This window comes from Malania oleifera, chromosome 2, assembly GCF_029873635.1.
Source record: "Malania oleifera isolate guangnan ecotype guangnan chromosome 2, ASM2987363v1, whole genome shotgun sequence".
In the NCBI taxonomy this organism is placed as follows: domain Eukaryota; kingdom Viridiplantae; phylum Streptophyta; class Magnoliopsida; order Santalales; family Ximeniaceae; genus Malania; species Malania oleifera.
Genome location: NC_080418.1, coordinates 42961771 through 42980500, shown reverse-complemented (window position 1 = coordinate 42980500; position 18730 = coordinate 42961771). Strand labels below are relative to the sequence as shown.

The 18730-nt window shown below is 36.3% G+C and overlaps 1 protein-coding gene across 2 annotated transcripts in view; it reads right to left on the bottom strand.

Moving 5' to 3' along the window:
- LOC131149281 (DNA polymerase epsilon catalytic subunit A-like) overlaps positions 1-18730 on the bottom strand; it is a 152062-nt gene that overhangs the window by 108288 nt on the left and 25044 nt on the right. For both annotated transcript variants that reach the window (XR_009135188.1, XM_058099594.1), the window contains exons 8-11: positions 16509-16595; positions 16281-16415; positions 10732-10854; positions 9645-9728 (exon numbers count right to left, since the gene is read on the bottom strand). Coding sequence is in view for 1 of the 2 variants with exons in the window: in XM_058099594.1 (XP_057955577.1) it covers positions 9645-9728; positions 10732-10854; positions 16281-16415; positions 16509-16595 (429 nt within the window). In the remaining variant the exon portion in view is untranslated. The remainder of the gene's footprint in view (positions 1-9644; positions 9729-10731; positions 10855-16280; positions 16416-16508; positions 16596-18730) is intronic.

Genomic DNA, 18730 nt, shown 5'->3' with positions numbered 1-18730 from the left:
ACAAGGATAAGAAACCATATTGATCTCTCCACCAATGACCCATCGCCTGAACCATAGACCCCAGTGAAACTCCACTTGAAGTTATCCTCCATGTTCATGAAAAGGCAGGAAGCCAAGAATGCATTTATGGCATGATCCAGCAGCTCCACCAAATCATCCTTCAATTAAGAATGCCTCCTGCCTTTCCAACAGCTCCAAGAGAAATCCACCACTAATTCTAATGACCCCCATAAGCTGTTGCCATAAATTTATTCATTGAATCAGTTTTTGTTTCCTCGAAGGCAAACAACATCTCCTCTCCAATCCTTGAGAAAAACTTGATCAAAAATATTTTTGATTTTTTTTGTTAAGACCCCTCACATTCCAGGATAAAATTTTACTCAACATAGGTTCATGAATACACCCTGGCTGCTGCCAGCCTCCACCAAGTCTGAGAACCCTCCATTCTTGTCATAATTCACCAAAAAACTCCAGTCACATCAGTTCCCTATTAGCATCCTTATTCCTACAGTTGCAAGTATTTCAGTGTAAGTTTCCTTCCCTGTCTTCTCTTTTCTCTATCTCTTCAAATAAACTCAGAGCCTTTCCTACGAATCCTTCTAGAGATCCAATGGTCTTATTAACCACCATCACTTTGCGAAGTATCCGGTCAGGCACCTGCTTCTTGTAACAAACATTGCCAATGTCCAGCCCTTTAGGTTCCTCAAAGTCACAGGAGTGGGGACAGTCCTGTGAGTCAATAATGCATGTATTAGGGGTTGGAATTAATGCCAGGCAGTCTTCTTCTTCCTCCACGGAACTCGAGGACTCCAAAACACCTTGCCCACTAATCTTTTCAAGCTGCTTGAAGTATTCCTGTACTGTCGCTTCAAGCTGATGCTCCAGGCAAGCAAGTGCAGAGGTCCCAAAACAGACCAGGGCCTGATGAGGGTAAACGCCGTTTGGGCCCCATGTACTGAGGAGGCAAAATGGGCTGACAAGGGAGCCTAAGAAGAGAGGCCTGAGGAGTTGGGAGGCCAAAAGGGAACTCACTTGAAGTAGCTTTTTAAGAGTTTAAACCTAGCTTTCTGCCAAATTGATACCACCAGTTACCAATTTTTGAATGGTTAAAGCAAGAATGTGTAGGAAAATCTTCTGTAGCTTGCCTGCCACCAAGAAACATAGCTTGAGCATTTTTTGGGAGTCAGCCAGAGCAAAAGTTCTTAGGCTAATGGGTTTGACCTAGGACTTCACATTTGGGGTCCAAGCCTACTCCAGCCAGAAGTGTACAGAAGAAAGTGCTATCTGGAGCCAATTGCTACACAGGATGGTCTGAGCCACCTCTTGAATCCCACATCACCTGGTGAGACTTTGGGCCTGCAGCTTGGGCCAATGATGTGTAAAATCACATATTTTTGCAGGGGAGATCACCAATCCCAATCTCCATAATTGGGGAGGAAAATATTGTGGCTTATAAGCTTCGGCAAGCTTACTACCAAAGAACTTGACTTAAGCTTTTGGTGCCAACCGGCCAGCCCAAAGGCTGAGGAAAAAGCATTACATCAGCACACTTACTACCAATCCAGCTGGTAAAATTCTTTCTTTGTTTAGTTATAGAAAGATGCAGAGAGAGAAAGAGACCATAGTAGAAAAGACAATTGCATAAAGTGTTGTAATAAATTGGGTTTACATGTCAGATTGTGGAGGAAATAAAATTCCGTTAGATGGTGGTAAAACTAAGGTGAAGGAGGGTCAGAGGGAACTAGCAAATTTGAAGTGTACATTGAATTATGGTGGGAAGGGTAGGGTTTAAAGAGCAGATTTCATGGTTAATTTTGCTTTTTTTCTTTTTAGAATTTTGTACCCTTGCCTAGGTTGTAATTTCTCTCTCTTAATATATCTTATTTTTATATATAAATAAATAAATGAAACACAGAACACAATTGGAAACAAGAGTATAGAGATGGATCTTGCTTCCAAGGTTATAGATTTTTTCTATTTAAATAAACATCTATTTGTTTTTTTTTTTTATAAGTAAAGGAGATTTTATTGAAGAGGCATCAAGGGGATGCCAGCCCATGGTAGAGTAACTCAAGCACCTAGAAGGGTGTCACACAAATCAAAGATTACATCATAATCATTAACAACATTCCCACTATGCTAGCTATTGACTGCAATAAACCAGTGTTCTTTGCTCTTTCGGATTGCTGAGGTTGAATTTTTAAACACTCACATATTCCTCTTTTTAACATCTATTTGTTCAAAACCTTATACAAAAATTAGGGCAAAAGGCATTGACCTCTCCTGAGGTTTGGCAAAATGATGCAGATCTCCAGGTTTCAAAAATCCCACCTCCCCTGAAGATCAGCAAAAAGACATAGGCCTCCCCTGATAATTGGCAAGAAAAGCCAATGGAGGGGGTATAACTGTCCTAAAAATCAAATTGCAAGGAGGTCCACGGGATTTTTAAAACATCAAGAGAGGTCCACATCTTTTAGCTAAACCCCAGTGGAAGTACACATCTTTTCATCAAACCTGAGGGAAGGTCAGTGTCTTTTGCCCTAAAAATTAATACCTCCTTTCCCAATATACACATACACACACACACACATATATATATTGATATTCACACACTATTAATTAGAAAAGAGTTGATAATTTTCAATCTGAATTTTTTGGGTCATTGTATTTTCAAGAAACCCTTCACATGTTGACATTCAAAAATTAAATATTCCAAAAAAAAGTAAAGGGGTAATTTGAAAATAGATGTCCAAAAATGTGAGCATTTAACCACCTAAAAAAACTCACATTTGTAACCACTTTAAATTGCTCAAAATGTCAAACGTGTCTATAATTTTTTAAAATTTTAAAATTAAATAGTCTATATCAAGGTATTTGGGAGGCTAAAGTTCCATCTAAGATTAGGTTTCTGTTTGGCTAATGGCACCTGATACAGTTAACACCAACAATTTGCTACAGAGGAATCGGCATTCTAAAGCATTATCTCCCAATATGTGTTCTATGTGTGGGAAAAACTCTGAAGGTGTGCCTCATTTGTTTCCTCACTATTCTTTTGCTTGGGGGTTGTGGAATTTGCTTTTTGGAATTCTTGGTGAAGAGTGGATTTGTTCGAAGCTCGTGGAGGAGTCCTTGCTTATTTCTTTTTCCAGTTTGGAAAGGGAAAGGATGTTGAGAGGCAATGCTTTGGGGAATTTGGCTTGGGGAAATCTAGAATTTTTTTCTGGGAAGAGATTTTCGCTGGGTCTTCATTGGGATAGGGTGCACTATCTGGCTTCACTTTGGGCTGATAGTGCTGGCTGCTTTAAAAGCTGTTGTCTCAGGCCGTCATCCGAGACTAAGTGGCCTCATTACGTTGATGTATTATTTTTCTTGTGTACTTGTGTGAGGACTTCTGGTTTCTCTAATTTTGTCTGTTTCTTGCTTTGTTTAATAAAGCTTCTTTTTCTAACCAAAAAATAAAAATCTAATGATTGCACATGCACACTCAAATAATAAGGGGGTTACACCCAAACGAGGTCACAGCCTCACAGGTTCACATCATAGAAACATCCTTTCCAAGTATGGAGGTAAGGCTGTGCGCCGCTTGCATCATGCCTTCCCCAGCCCCTCAATATAGCATTAGAGCCTTGTCCACTGGGTGTTGTATTTATAATTGATGCATTCCTAAACGTGTTAAAAAGGCAATGCATGACTTTCTACAAATAATGCTGATACAAGAGCACCTTTCCAGATATGATAGTACTCTTGATTGTAAGCATGCCCAACATGTATTGAGTTTCATGAAGAATCTTATGTTTTAATCAAGTCATATGTACCGATAAAAAATTACACCAGTTGAGATAGTCTGCAACTAAGAAGATGAATTCTAATTTTTATTAATGAATGGTCACATTAATATGTAGAAAGAGGTGCATCACGAAAAGAAACTAAATGATAAGAAGAAGGGAAAGATGTACAACCCAAAAGAAAATCATACAATGCAAAAGAAAGTCATACAAGCCAAAAGAAAGCACAAGAAAAGAGGAAGAAACAGTTTTAAAGAAAGCAACTGAGACCAGTCAAAAGATTCTCCATCCACTTTGAGCCAATTAGAAAGAGACTAGTAACCGCTTAGGCATCTTAATTATGGAGTCTCCTTATAATCAAAATTTTAAATACAGGTTTCCCTCAGAATAAATAATAAGAATGCAAAAGGAGACATCCTTTAAAGCTTCAAGCCCGCCCTTGACCAGGCCTCACATTTCACAACTCTTTAACTTACAAGGACCCATTGCCTCAAAAGCTAAAAAACAAAAAGAAAACTGGAAATATATATATATATATATATATATATATAAAAGAAAAAATAGAGTTGCTTACCATGATTGCAACCACAGCATACCATCTAGAAACGAAACAAGAGTCTCACAAAACATTATCAACTATTTTACTAAACCCAAAGACTTCTTCTTCTTCTTCTCTTCTCCCTGTCTCTCTCCTTGTTTCTCTTAAGGTCCTACATCATTCTTTGTTCTGTTTTTCTCTCTTGTCTCTTATCTCCATTCTGCTTATACTTCTGTCCTGTCCTGCTGCTTCTTCCTCTTTCTTCTTTTTTCTTCTCCTTCCCTTCTCTTCTCCCTGTTTCTCTCTCCCAACTCTATCTGTCTCTTTGTTTCTCTTAAGGTCCTACACTCCTACACAATAATCAAGTTGACAGAACCATGCACAATTACAAAGATGTGTGTTGCCATAGCATCTATCCTTCAAAAGTTTAATGCAACAGACAACCAAAGCAAAGCGCCAAAAGGCAGTTAGAGCCAAGTACTCAGCTTCTAGAGCTCAGACCAAGCATGTTCAAGATCTGCTTTTCCAGAAAACTCAGGCTCATCTCAGAACAACTTAAAGCAAATGATTAAGTGACACAAATCTATATGAAGTTACAGGTAAAGTTGAATATTGATTAGTGTATAGGAAATATGGTAGATTTGCTAGCATAAAAATGATTGCTCACCTCATCAAGGGACCAAAGGAGGAATTCACCATTTTGTATAAGAAAACAAGAAATCTTGAAACAAAAATATTCAAACAGAAATAACAAGGAAAACTCTAAAATCTATCAGAGGAAAAAGAACACGAGGCTCATCAATGCAGTTAAACAAGTCCAGCAAAGGGGTCACAGGCCAATGAAGAAGATGATGACCGAGGTCTTAGATATTGCAAGATAGTCTGTGGAAAAGCTGAGCCAACAAGCAAAATGATGACAAAGGAAGAAATCAACCTGGTCTTCAAAATCAAGTTTATTGAGATGACACCAAAATGAAACAGATGCAGAAAAGCCAACATTAAAGCAATTATAAAATTCAAAGAAAAAAAAAATATTGAATTAAACCCAAATAGATATGTATTCCTTCCAGATTTTCTATAACCAAGCCTGAATTACTGATTGCCAAACATTGTTTTAAATAGCCATAATGGGTTGCCTAATGTAATGGTAACAGATGTAAAGGGATGCAGGAGTAGCAGAAGTTACATAGTGGGAAGTGGGTCTAACGGCTCTGAGTTTTGTTTTCAAGCACACACAACCATATCTATATTGGTATATTTGAATGTTTCAGGCCTTCAACCTTCTTATGAGGATTCTAATCTGTCCTGGATCATTTAGTTCAACTTCCTTATATTGCCTAGTAAGTGTAATAAATTTTACACTCAGTTTTAAACTGCCATTCACAGAAGTTATATTTTTTTTCACATTTCATTAATTATGTGTACCGTAAATAAATTAATGAAACAGAATACACTAGCTACTCCGTTAACCCATTAGGCAGATAAAAGATACAATCAAATTAAACAAGTACTTTTTTTATAACAAAAGATGATGATTTCATTATATAGATAAAATGCGCAAAACGGAGAATAAGAAATCTTCCTAAACAAAAAAGAAAAAAAAAATAAGGAAAAAAAACAATCAAACTAACAATGTTAGCCAATCCCGCTGGATGTCAGACTTCACTCCTTTATAGCAACCAGCAGCAGCACACCAGAGCGAGGCTAAATAATGGATCTTAACATTTTGAGGAATCCTATTTATTCCATGTGAATACAAATGCATTTTTTCCATATCATAATCTCCATAGCACTGTGAAAACCACACATCCACAAAGCATCTGCATCTTCGCTTATATCAAAACCAGAAAATGAAGTGAACAAATCCTCCGACGAATCCAGACAAACCCAATGCTCTCCCAAAAAACCAAAAAATTTATGCCAAATATTCCAAGCAAAGGCACAGCGCAAAAAAAAATGAGAAGCTGTTCCTGAACTATCCAAATATAATGATAACATCAGGAGATAGTGCCTTCAAAAGACTCCTACATTACAAAGGACTGTTGGTGTTAACTCTATTAAGAACAACTGCTAGCAAAACCAACAAAAAATAAAAAATCTATTAAGAACAACAACCAAACAAAAGCCCCTTGATTATCCAAGGAACTTTGGCTTTCCAAATACTTTTATGAAGTGGAAAGGCGATGTGAGCAGTAGTCAAAAGATCGAAGAAATATTGGCAAGAATAAACCCCAGAAGAATCTAAGCACCAAGAACGACTATCCCTTCTAAAGGAAGGAAGACCATAATCTAATAACAATAGCAAAAGAGAGAGCTCCAGCACCTCCTTATCACTAAGATTTCGGCCAAAAAAGGAAATCCCAAGAAGACGTATGACCATCAGATATCAAAAAAGAGGAAATAACATCATTTTGCCTCAAAGATAAACTATAAAGCCAAGGAAAGGATATGAACAATGCTTATTACCCACCCAATTATCTTCCCAGAAACAAATTTGAGAACCATTACCCAACACAAAGTCAGTATGACGAATTAAAAGTGGCCAAATCTGAGAAATACACCCCAACAGGCTTTCTGAATAACTACTTCCCAAATTAGCATCCCACCCACTCACATGCAGCCCAAATTTACTTTTAGTAATTATGCCAAAGAAAGGACTCATAAGGGAAACTGACATAACCATTTAACTAAAAGAGTAGTGCTTCACACAAGCTCCCAACTAACCAAGCAATCCCTCTTTTCCCTAAACCCAGACCAAAGGAAATTTCTCATAATTTTTCTTAAGATTACTAGCTAAACCGACCAGGTTCTAAAAACACACAAATAGTAATGAGGGTACTAGCAAGAAAGGTTCTATTATTTTTTATTAATTAAAGTATAAAAATCAAATTAATTTATATCACAAGTTAAATTGTACAACCTGAAGTTTAAAATTACACAAAATTTATCATTAAAAAATTGAAGTATTTACAATTTCAACATGAAAAAAAAAAATAGAAAAAAAAATGTTGAAATTGAACAGTATAGAAACGAAATTTCAAAGTACTAATATTATCAACAAATAATTTTTAAAACAAAAAATTGCTCAGATCAAATTGTTAATCAACATACCTCTGATAAATATTATAAAAATAAATAATTATGTATCATTATCATCCTCATCATAATATTCTCACGTAGCTGATCACGATTGATTTAAGGGAAAAATGAGAGAAAATGAGAAGAAAATTCTAAAATGAAAAAGAAACAATAATTCTGTTGTAACCATCTTGGAATGGCTGCGGCCATCCTGTAAGGCTGTAGTCCTGTAGGGGTTCATAACTGCTGCAGCATCTGTTACATGGCAGTAGCGGCCTGTAACGACTGCTACGACTGTGATTTTTATGCCCACCTTAATAGGTGTGTAACAGTATCGGGAACCCAAAAATCATGTTGTTACATAATGGTCACCACTGCTACTTAAAACCATACTGTCAAGCTTTTTTAATTTAAAAAATTAATCATTAAAAGAAAAGAACATGCAAAGACAAGGATAATAAATCTTCTTCGGGAACAAAAAAGTATAATTACAAGAAAAAGGGAATAAAAATCACATTAAAATAGCCGGCTAATCGTTGGAAGTCAATGAAACAAGTGCTCTTAAAGCAACCATCCAAGAAAAGCCCAAAAAGAAGCCAGAAACTGGATAGAGCAAAGATACAAACAACCCCTACATTAAAAATTCATGCATTCCTATCCCACAGATTAGTAAAAACCTCACATCTTCAGAATCCACGAGCATCCGTACTCCTTCCAAAATCAGAGAAATAAATAAACAGATAACCTTCCACTGATTTTGCACAAATCCAACTCTATCCAGAGTCCAGACAACAAACATTCTAGTCAACAATTCTCAAGCAGAGGAGCAACGCAAAAAGAGAGGAGAAGTAGTCTCAGAACTCTCAGGACATAAAACACACACAACAGGGGATAATGCCTGATAGGGCCTCCTAATCTGCAACAGATTTTACAGTATTAATTCAATTAAGAACCACCAAACAAATAAATATTTAATCTTTAGAGGGAACTCCAGCTTTCCAAATACTATGATGAAGAGGAAAAGACCTGGAAGAACAAATATTATGATCCATAGAAGATTCTGCAGTAAAACTTCACTCAACCAATATCCAAAATACTATGTAATAGTGTTGTTAACATAATCAAGAATTAAAAATAAAACAAGAAAAAGATCACTGAATCAACAAAAGATTCTGCAAGATTCAATAGCAGCCTCCAATTTAAATGTTATCTGGCACAAATTTACAACTACAATATCTAGGAGTGTCAACCATTTCCATACACCAGTTTCACCCAACACTTCACTATCATTCCCAGCCTCCATAACAACTTTCAAGCCAAAAATGCAAGCGTATCTTAGTTTGTTCCACTAGATGACATTTAACAACATGCATATCACCCTCCCATAAGAAATCCCTTAAGAGCTTCTCATTCTTCTATTATATATGTGAAATTTTGAAATGATTTCAAAGTAATCTCCGTTGCCATAAACCAAAGCAATAAAAAACAAAAAGCAAAAACAAGCACATGGAGAGAGAGAAAGAGGAAGATTTTTTTGGGAAAGAGATTATGAAGCCAATCCAGAGATATCCCCAAGCTAGTACCTAAAAGGTAACCATTCTACAGACGAAATTAAATGACAACTTTCACTTGGAACGTCCTTTTCAAATATGCTCTCTCAATGGACAATAACAAAGACTATAGAGCAACTATAATTAGCTGATAAGAACTGGCGTTGCGCTGTAACCAATCATCAGCAAATTGGAATGAGAAATCATGGTATATCTCATGGTTGGAAACCCTTTGCAAGAGAGCCTACTTCAGCCTTGGTAAGCGATACTTAAGAATTCACATCTGACAAATAAGTAGCAATTCACATTTCAACTGCTAGAAGATTAACAGCCACGCATGCCACATTGTTCTCGCAGCTCAAGGTGGACACAAATGTGTCCTGGCAAGAGTGACCCCCCCCCCCCCCCTTCTCTTCCCAGGACAAAGAAATGGTTAAAAAAATTCCTTTTTTCTCTTGCTTTTTGAATTTTATGGCAGATGCCTATAAAAAGTACATATTTTTTCTAATCTATTAATGGTTAAATCCAACAAAAACTTTGGCTCCTAATTGAGAACTCACGTGGCCACCATTGGCCAGCATTTTCCAGATTGTCAGTATAACAATTTGCCATGTATCCATTATTGAGCATTTTCCATAGTTCTAATGCATATCTAAAACCACAGGCCAAAATTCTGTTCAAACTCACTCATACCTGAGGCTTTTCCTTTGCAAACCGAACCATATCCTCCGGATTCACCTCCAGTGGATCATAACCCAACTTTGCCTTCGTAACAGCCTGAAATAGAAGCAAGACAAAAAAATAAAAAATTAAAAAACTATAAAACCAGCATCAGCTTCCAAACAGTAAGGATAACAAAAAACAAAAATTTTTCTCGAAAATTTATTATTGATAATGCAATCCTTGAGCATCAAAATATTTAGTAAATTCAATAAAAAATTATCTATCAGACCCACAGCCTGATATAATGAATCAGAACTACTAAAGTATTGTATCTTCAGCATGTTTTTCCATGTATTAGTGAGGCCAGCAGCTTATTTGATCATTGAATGGAAAAGAAACAGATATGCTAATATCAATGTACTTCCAATTCTTGAGACCACTGGTTTCACTTTCACACTTCTAAGAGAAAAAGATGATAGATTTGAGAAACTATCCATTGTTCATCCATTGATGTGTTGAATTCATCCATGGGAAAACAGGACATAACAAAAGTTTGAGGATATTTAAAAAGTCCGCACCTCATATGACGCAAATTCTGCGGCCACTCACTCACAAATTGCATAAATAAAACATAGGATACATGGAGACTGTAGGAGGATGCCTAATCACTGAATATGGAGCAATGTTTCTTTTTTGCTTTTTGCTAAAATAGTATAGGGCAATATAACCTTTCATAAGATGGGTGACAGAACATCCAATATTACCTACAAAAACATTCCTAAACATAGCAGAATGCCACATAAAAGGAAACATTGAACATCATAAAGCAAGAGAAAGAGGAAAAAATATTTCAACTTGAACAAAATTTAGCTGTAAAATTATACAACCAATTCTATTCACTTCTAGATAACATCATAAAATATCAAAATCAGATGAACAATGAAACTCACAAGAACCAACATTTCGCCCCAAAAGATTAATAAAATAAAGCATTAGCACAAAAGGGCAGATTTCGCCAGTTACTTATATAAGGCCTTCTGCAGGTTAACTAAGAAATTTTGCAAAGAAAGACAAGTTGCTAAACAACAAAAGTTGAACCTAAATTGAAGGATTGCACCTTCAAGCCCTGGCTCCCCTGTGGGAGATAACTATCCCGTTTGACCCAAGCAAAACAATCCAGATGGCAAGCAAATTTTGCATGACATTCGCCCTGATTCTTGTCACACTGAAATCCTATCTCCTGCACACTCAAAAAAGATAAACAAGAGGAATATAATATAACAACAACGACAATGACAACAATATAACACGGCCAATACACCAATATTAATACTGTTACAGACCAAAATCAATCCCAAATCAATAGTTTCATAAACAGTAATTGAAGGGATAAAGAATCACGACAATTCATTGCTAATGACTCCTCTCATAACTTAAATTCAAAATCACCATCACAGCAACCAGCCCTCTATGGTCTGAAAGAGAATTCCAAAAGCAATTTTTCCGTAGAACTGACAAAAAATATCTTCAAATGCATAAGAAATAATATAATTTTACAAAATAGCCAACATCAGTATCCAGTGGTGATAGAGGCCCACATATGGAGGAGAATTTTAGGCGTTTATATTGTAGCTATATACTAAGGTATAAAGATCTCTATTTGATTTGAAAATTTTGATTATTTTAGAAGTAATTGATTTAGGATTATTTTGGGAATTATAGTTCTTAGGGTTTTTTTTCAATTATTTGTTTTACGCTTAAATGTGAGGTGCATAAATACTTGAATGTTTGTTGTGAAAGTAAACTGCAGCTGTGAACTACAATCAGCACTTACCCTTCTTTTTCCTGTCTTCCTCTCCCCTTCCTTTCTTTCCCTCGTCTCTCTTTTCTATTACTCTATTCACTCTATCCTCCATTCTCTTAGGCTCTCCTCTTTCTCTCCATCGTCCATCAGTACGGTATCAGAGCAAAAACTTGAACAGCAACCAAAGTAACTTGCCACTGCCATCATAATATCAGAGCAGAACACAACTTCAATTCACATCCACAGCCTTCTGTTGCTACAAACAATGTGAAAGACCAGATTTATTTATTTCTTTGGTTAGTATACCTCAAGAAAAAACAGCCACTGCAACACTGTTCATCACCTAAACTTCTAGCTGCACTTTTGAACATCACTTCGTAAGAAAATTTTTATTACACCACTGTTACCACCAGAATCAGAGTACTCTGACCGGCCAAAATCCAAAGTTCATAACTGTCCAAAGCACGACAAGCCACCACTCACTGGCAGAAGATTTGCTGTCACTGCCTCTTCCGGCTTGCGTCCCAGTAGACCTAACAAAATGGATAAAAATCTGTTAATTCGAACCGAATCCGACCCGCTTAAACCGATTCATAACCAATCTGCACATTAAATGAGTCAAATATGGTTTAAACTTTTTTTTATCTGCCTTTAAATAAGTCTGTTGGCGGATCTAGGATATTAGCCAATGGAGATCCGCCTATCCGCTAACAGCTAATCTTTAAATTCATTGATAATCCCATATACCCATGCTTATTAGGCATCAATTCAATTAGCATAGGCTCCATTGGCCAAGGCCTAGTCTCACACTCCCAACTCTTGTGCTACTATACGAGCCTCCGGATTTTCCACATCCACATTCAAACTCAAGCCTAAATACTCAATTTTCTCGTGATCAAAACAAAAGCCTCTAAATTCATGTTCTAAAAAATAAAATAAAATTATAATTTTGCGATTAGTTATTAAATGTTTAATAATTTCCAAATTATAATTTTTAAAATAACTTTAGTTATTAAGTTACAAAATAATTTGTTTATCGGATCATAAAAAAAAATTATATTAGTGATGGGAATGACGGATTATCCTCCATCAGCAACAAATTCTCCAATCCAAACCACCATAAATCCGCAACTTAAATGAGTCGGATACAGATTGTAATATCATCACCCAATAATCCACCTAATCCGCCACAGAATATCCGACCCGATCTGCTTTTCCAAGTCTACCTCCCAGTCACACTGCCACCATCATTGTGCTTGTCAACTTCAGATCTGTCATTCCCTCAAAAATAGTCACCAAAAAATTATTGTTGGAGACACACACGCACGTGCCAGTAGTGCATCCGTGTCTGTTTTATCTTCATGCCTGGACGTAAAACACACCAGTAGCTGTATTTTGGCTTCATATCACAATAAAATGAACAGATCCCACGAGATTTTAACTAGTTTTAAACTAGTTTGACCTTGACTTTGATATTTTGACTGTGTCATGGAGAAATTGAAGCTTGATGTGAGAAATTGGTGAGACATTGAAGCTGCAATAGGAATACCCTTAATCACTCATGATAAATGGACCAACAGCTGTGATGTTTTGGATTTTTGGGCAATACTTGAAGCTTCTAACCCTAATCTTAAGATTGAAGTGCCAGAGAAGAATACAGATTTTAGAGGAGAAATTGGTTGTGTTAGCAGCAAGATAGTGACTCCGCTGCGATATTTTGAGATTTCCTTGCAAAAAATTAGAATAATTTAACAAGAAATTCAAGATTGGCTGTGAGATATTACGACTATTGGTGATTTGGGAAAAACTCAGAATCAGCGGAGAGAAATCGAAGGAAATATAGGACAGACCACCCAAGGTTGCAAAGTCAATTTATGGACCCCGTGGTGAGGCTGCATGAACTTAGTTGGAGGATCTTTTTGATAGCTTATGCTGATGATTAAGGGTACAATGCAGTTCATGCCACCTCTTGAGTTTTCTGCTTTGTTGACTTTGTTCCAACTTGTAGAGTTGCTGCTACTGCACTGTTTCAGAACTTGGCATCAATTTTGCTCCAACCGGAGGAGTTTGAAAGAGGACCACAAATGGAGAACTTTAGACCTTAGCTATAGATTTTCTAGATTGAAAAAGAAAAATATGTATTAAGAAGGATGATAAAGAACACCAATCAAGAAAGAACAAGAAATCCTCAAAATATATATATATATATATATATATATATATATAACAAAAAAAAGATCCTAGCAAAAGCTAGCTCAGAAATCTCCATCAAATTGTTTCAATCGTAATTAGCAGAGCACTGCAGCTTAGCCAATTCCCTCTGATCTTTCTTCACCTGACTTCTACTGCCATCCAAATAAACTTCTTTGCCTACAGATCCAATAGCCACAAGCCCATATTCTCCATCAGTTGTTGAGCTTCTAAATCCTTCCATTATCCTCCCTCACAAAAGCAAAAGGGTAGGCAAAACACCATCGTTAATCTGCTCATTGACCTGCTTCTCCTTGCCCATTTCATCATCTTCAAAGATAGGAACTCCCTCTAGACGTTAAGCAAAGATGGACATAAGAGATATCACCAAATAAATAAAAGATTCTAATATATACCTATATTCATTTCAACTCCATCTTAAACTAAGCCCCCATCACAAGCAAAATCACTCAAACTCACTCTCATCATCAGACACATGGCCCCATTTCTTTTTCTCCTTCACACAATTTAATTCAATACCCTTCTGCATCCAATTTCAAACTGTTCGATTTTTCCCTGATACAAAATGCCATCACTATTTCTTTTCAAGAACTTACCTGCATGTCAGAATCATTTTGATTATTAACACAAGAATTCCTCTTCTCAAATCCCTTCCTCCTCCACAACCAACAAGCACAAACCTCAGAGACTTCAACCTTTTCCATTATCCAGAGACTTTAACAGACCAACATTTCCGACCTAATCACCATTCAATACCTTAATATCTCAAACACCAACCTGTTCATCTGTCATCTGATTTTCCTGCACCTTTTGCACATTCATGCATCCTCCAGCCTCCCGCAAAAGCTCTCTAGATTCCTCATCATCACACAAAATAATCTGTACCCCTCCACATGCCCCAGTTAACAAAGCCTTACAAAATCCACCGCAACTATTATTTTCCCCTGTGGATAGGAATTCAATGAGCCACAAAGTCTCGTCTCCTCCAGATTTACAATCTCCCATCCAGCAGAACTCAAATACTGGGTTATAAAGACATACTCTTTATTATATATCTTCATGCATTGGCCTCCACATAAGCCGGTTTCATGTCAAGCATCCCAGCTCACTCCACACTGTAATTATTTGTTTCTACTTTTAATTAAAGTGGGTGTATAGAAACTTGTATATATGTAGTGAAAGTCACAGTTAGTCGTGAACTTCAATTAGCATTTCCCTCTTTAACTCCTCCCTCACATTCAGCTCTTTCTTTCTTCTTCATCTCTTCTTTTCCTCCTCTTCTCTTCTTCGCTTTCTTCTCGTTTCTTCTACTCTTTCCCAATTCTCTCCTGCCTTTTCCTTCTCTCATATCTTCCTCTCTGATTCCCTATAAGTTATTCCAAGTACATCATCCAATCCCAGCTACGAACAGAAGAAAATGGACTCATTTTGTAAAGCATTAGAAGAAAAATAAAGAGAAACAGGAGGAGAATTTCTGCTGTCTTAATTGGTTCGCTCAAGACATGCAAAAGAAAATAAGCTTACCGATTTTGTAATTCAAAGAGATCTGTCTGCAGGCATCTCTTGAGCAAGAAGTCAAGGCTTGGACCAGTCAGAGCATTCACACAATGACACAATAATGAGGGAGGTTAAGAATACAGATACTCATCCTACATTTACTTGGGTGCATGAGGAGGTATATTTTCTAGCGAATAGAGGGATTGCTACTTATATTCTTCTAGGGGGTGGGAAAGGAGGAGGAGTGGGTCCCATTCCCCTTAAGTTCCTGTCTATTGAATCATTAAGGAGAATTTTATTTGCTGTCTTATGCTTTGATCTTTTTTAGGACATCTTGTACTCCATTGCAATGCTTTTTCTTGCTCTCTTATCCTCTATTTTGCACTGCTTTTTTTCGTTCTTATAGCACTTTTTACATAAATAAATAAATAAACATGTCATTAAGCATTTAGGTTACATTTGGTTCGCAGAATGTTCTCCCTAGAATGGAATTAAGATTTTATATATATATATATATATATATATATATATGTATATATATATATAATGAAATTGAATAGGGGTTATTAATTTAGATAAAAGTCACTCCTGCAAAGCTTGTGTTATTCCATCCAGCATGGAATAGGACAGGAATAGACATTCCCATAGTGAAATTTTTGGGAATAGTCATTCCTTGTCTACTCCATGTTATGTATTCATAAAAATTATTGCATTGTCATTTGCTGGATGATGACAAAACATCTTCTATTGTAAGCTATCAAAGCCTTAATTTGCAGTTGTTCAATTCTTAAGAATAGACAATTTGTGAACCAAATGTAACTTTAAAATGCTAAGTATCATTAAACTAAATATTGTACAAAGCATTTCACATATAAAGCTCCCATCAATCTGAATATCTATCGCCTGCATTCATGTGTCAAGCTGTCAATCTACCCTGCATCAAGCAGCAATAATAAGATATATCCAAAGTCTCCATTAGTGTAAACCATTTATCATTTAGCAGGCCATCAATCAAAATGAAAATTCAATTTTCTGTACACAATCAAGATGGTAATATTGAATGCCTAGCCTTAGGTAATTTTAAAAAATTCCATTTTTTTTCAATGTTGCAGTGTGGTATAATTGAGAACAACCAGCTGAAATAAGCTACATACATCGCACATTTTAAGACCATGATATGCAGCTCGGCGTTCCAGGAATGGCCAGTCAAAAAAGTCACCGTTGTAAGTGACATATATACCAGGCTTCACCTCACACATATGGGCAAACCACTGTCTAAGGAGCTCTTCCTGTAAAAAGGATCAAACCGTAATGCAGTAGAAATGTGTGCATCAACAACCCAAAAACATATCAAGGGACCAAATAAATGAAAATGTCATTACCTCATTCTTTACATTTGTTACTTTGAAACACCCTTCAAATTCTGGTTTTGGAGTGTATTCCAAATCCTCTATATCTTCCCCAACACACTAAATATAAATAAGCAGAACAGATAATTTTTTTCCCATATTGTCTACAAAATATAATCCTATCAAAGCATAGTACAATTACAACTAGAGAAATAATGGATGCCAATAAGAGACTACTATTTTTGCATGTAAATACATAAGACAAAAAATATTATCACAATAACCTGCAATGTCACTTTCCCAGATGCAAGCAATGAAATAATTATTTAGTTTCAGAAATCAAGTAAAGAAATTCTACGAGCATTCATATTGCAAGCAATAATGAGAGGAAGTGAGGAACAATGGATGCCAAACAAGAAGTCGCAATAACAATATTAAACATGTCATAGTTTTTAATAATTATAAACCTTTGGTCAAAACAATGCCATGAGTTGCTATAATTTTTTATAATAGCCCCTCAATTTTTCCAGTATAATTTCAAATAACTAAGAATTTGTAGATAACAAATATATTCTCTTCTAAAATTTACCCTAAACCATCGATTTCAGGTTTCCTGTAAGAAAGGATTAATGCTTTTGTTTGGATCCCAATTGGACATAATATTAAAATAAAACACACCAATATAACTTGCCCGCTTGAATTTAACTATTCCATCAATAAGCATCTTGTCCAATGATGCAACTGCAACTAAGAAAAATAGTTTACTACTTCCCAAATTGTTGTTGAGGCTTAATAGTGTTGTCAGCTTGAGTTAAACACTCAAAGCACCGTAAAAAACTTCTAAAGAAACCTCTCTTACAATTCACTCTTAATTACCATCTGTAATTTTCCTTTGTAGCCAGAATAACTAAGAGAAGATTAACTGTAAATTTTCCTACACAGGATTGGACGCAATAGGAATAGCAGCCTGATCATCACACGTCAACTCCATAGGCTGGAAATGTGGAAAAGTGAGTTTTCCAACATGTGTTCACCCAGTCCTGTTAACATATAGTATGGGGCATGACCCCAGACTCGGAATCAACATCATTTGTTTCTTACTTTCCCATGTTACCACCAACAAATACACAGTACCCAATCATAGATCTTTTATCAAGGATTACTCACCCCAATCGACAAATATGTTTCCCTAAACATGAGTGTGACACCAATCCTAATACATGAGACCTCTTCCATGGGCACCTTTGAGGCACGACAAGAAACGAACAATTGCATTCTAGTGACATTCAACTAGAATCAAGGAAGGAGCTCAATACACTCATCACAAAATATGTCTCGTCAACTGACTGTGATGTAGTTTAACTTCCCAATAAGTCTCCAGTATCATCTAGGAATGGTTAGTAGTCACCTACATCCAATAGTAATTTGTTGCTCCATAGGTGTATGAGCAGGAGATAGGGATTCTTATGCCTAAAAGTATTCCACAATCTCAAATCTTTAGTCTAAAACTTCGTCTGAAAAATGCTGGTGTTGAAAATCCTAGCGACACTAAGAATATGGGGTAATCTATAGCACATCCCACAACCAAACTCAAGAACTACTGCATTGAACCTACCAAACCATGCTTAAGGAGACCTTTGGAACATAGGAGAATTTTTATAGAGAACAAACCAAGGTTGACTAACTGCTAAGCAACAAACCCATGTGGTTGCTCCACATAGGACCTCCTCCTGAAAATAACTGTGTAGGAAAGCAGTCTTCACATCCAAATGAAGCAACAGCCAATCAAGATTAATACTGCCCCTCAAAAAATGAAGCATAGATATGCTCCTAGCTTGTTACAAATGAACTTTACCCAAGCTCCACCTCCTCCACATGTTTAGTGAACAAATTGGCTAGTTGATATCCTGATTTCACGTGAGTAGTCATAATAAACTTTACACAATTTTCTCTCAAACAAAAATATAATAAACCACAATGTGTTTTGCTCTCTTATGAAAAACAGGATTAGACGCAATATGAATAGCAACCCGATTATCACAGCACTCCATAGGCTAGGAATGTGGAAAAGCAAGTTCTTTCAACATGTTTGTTCAGCCAATGCATCTCAAATGTATCATAGGCCATGAGCATATACTCGGACTCAACATAGCTTGTTTCTTATTTTTCCAAATTACCACCAACAAACATAATAATACCCATGTTATAGATCTTCTACCAGGGGCCCTATATCCCTAAACACAAGTGTGACACCA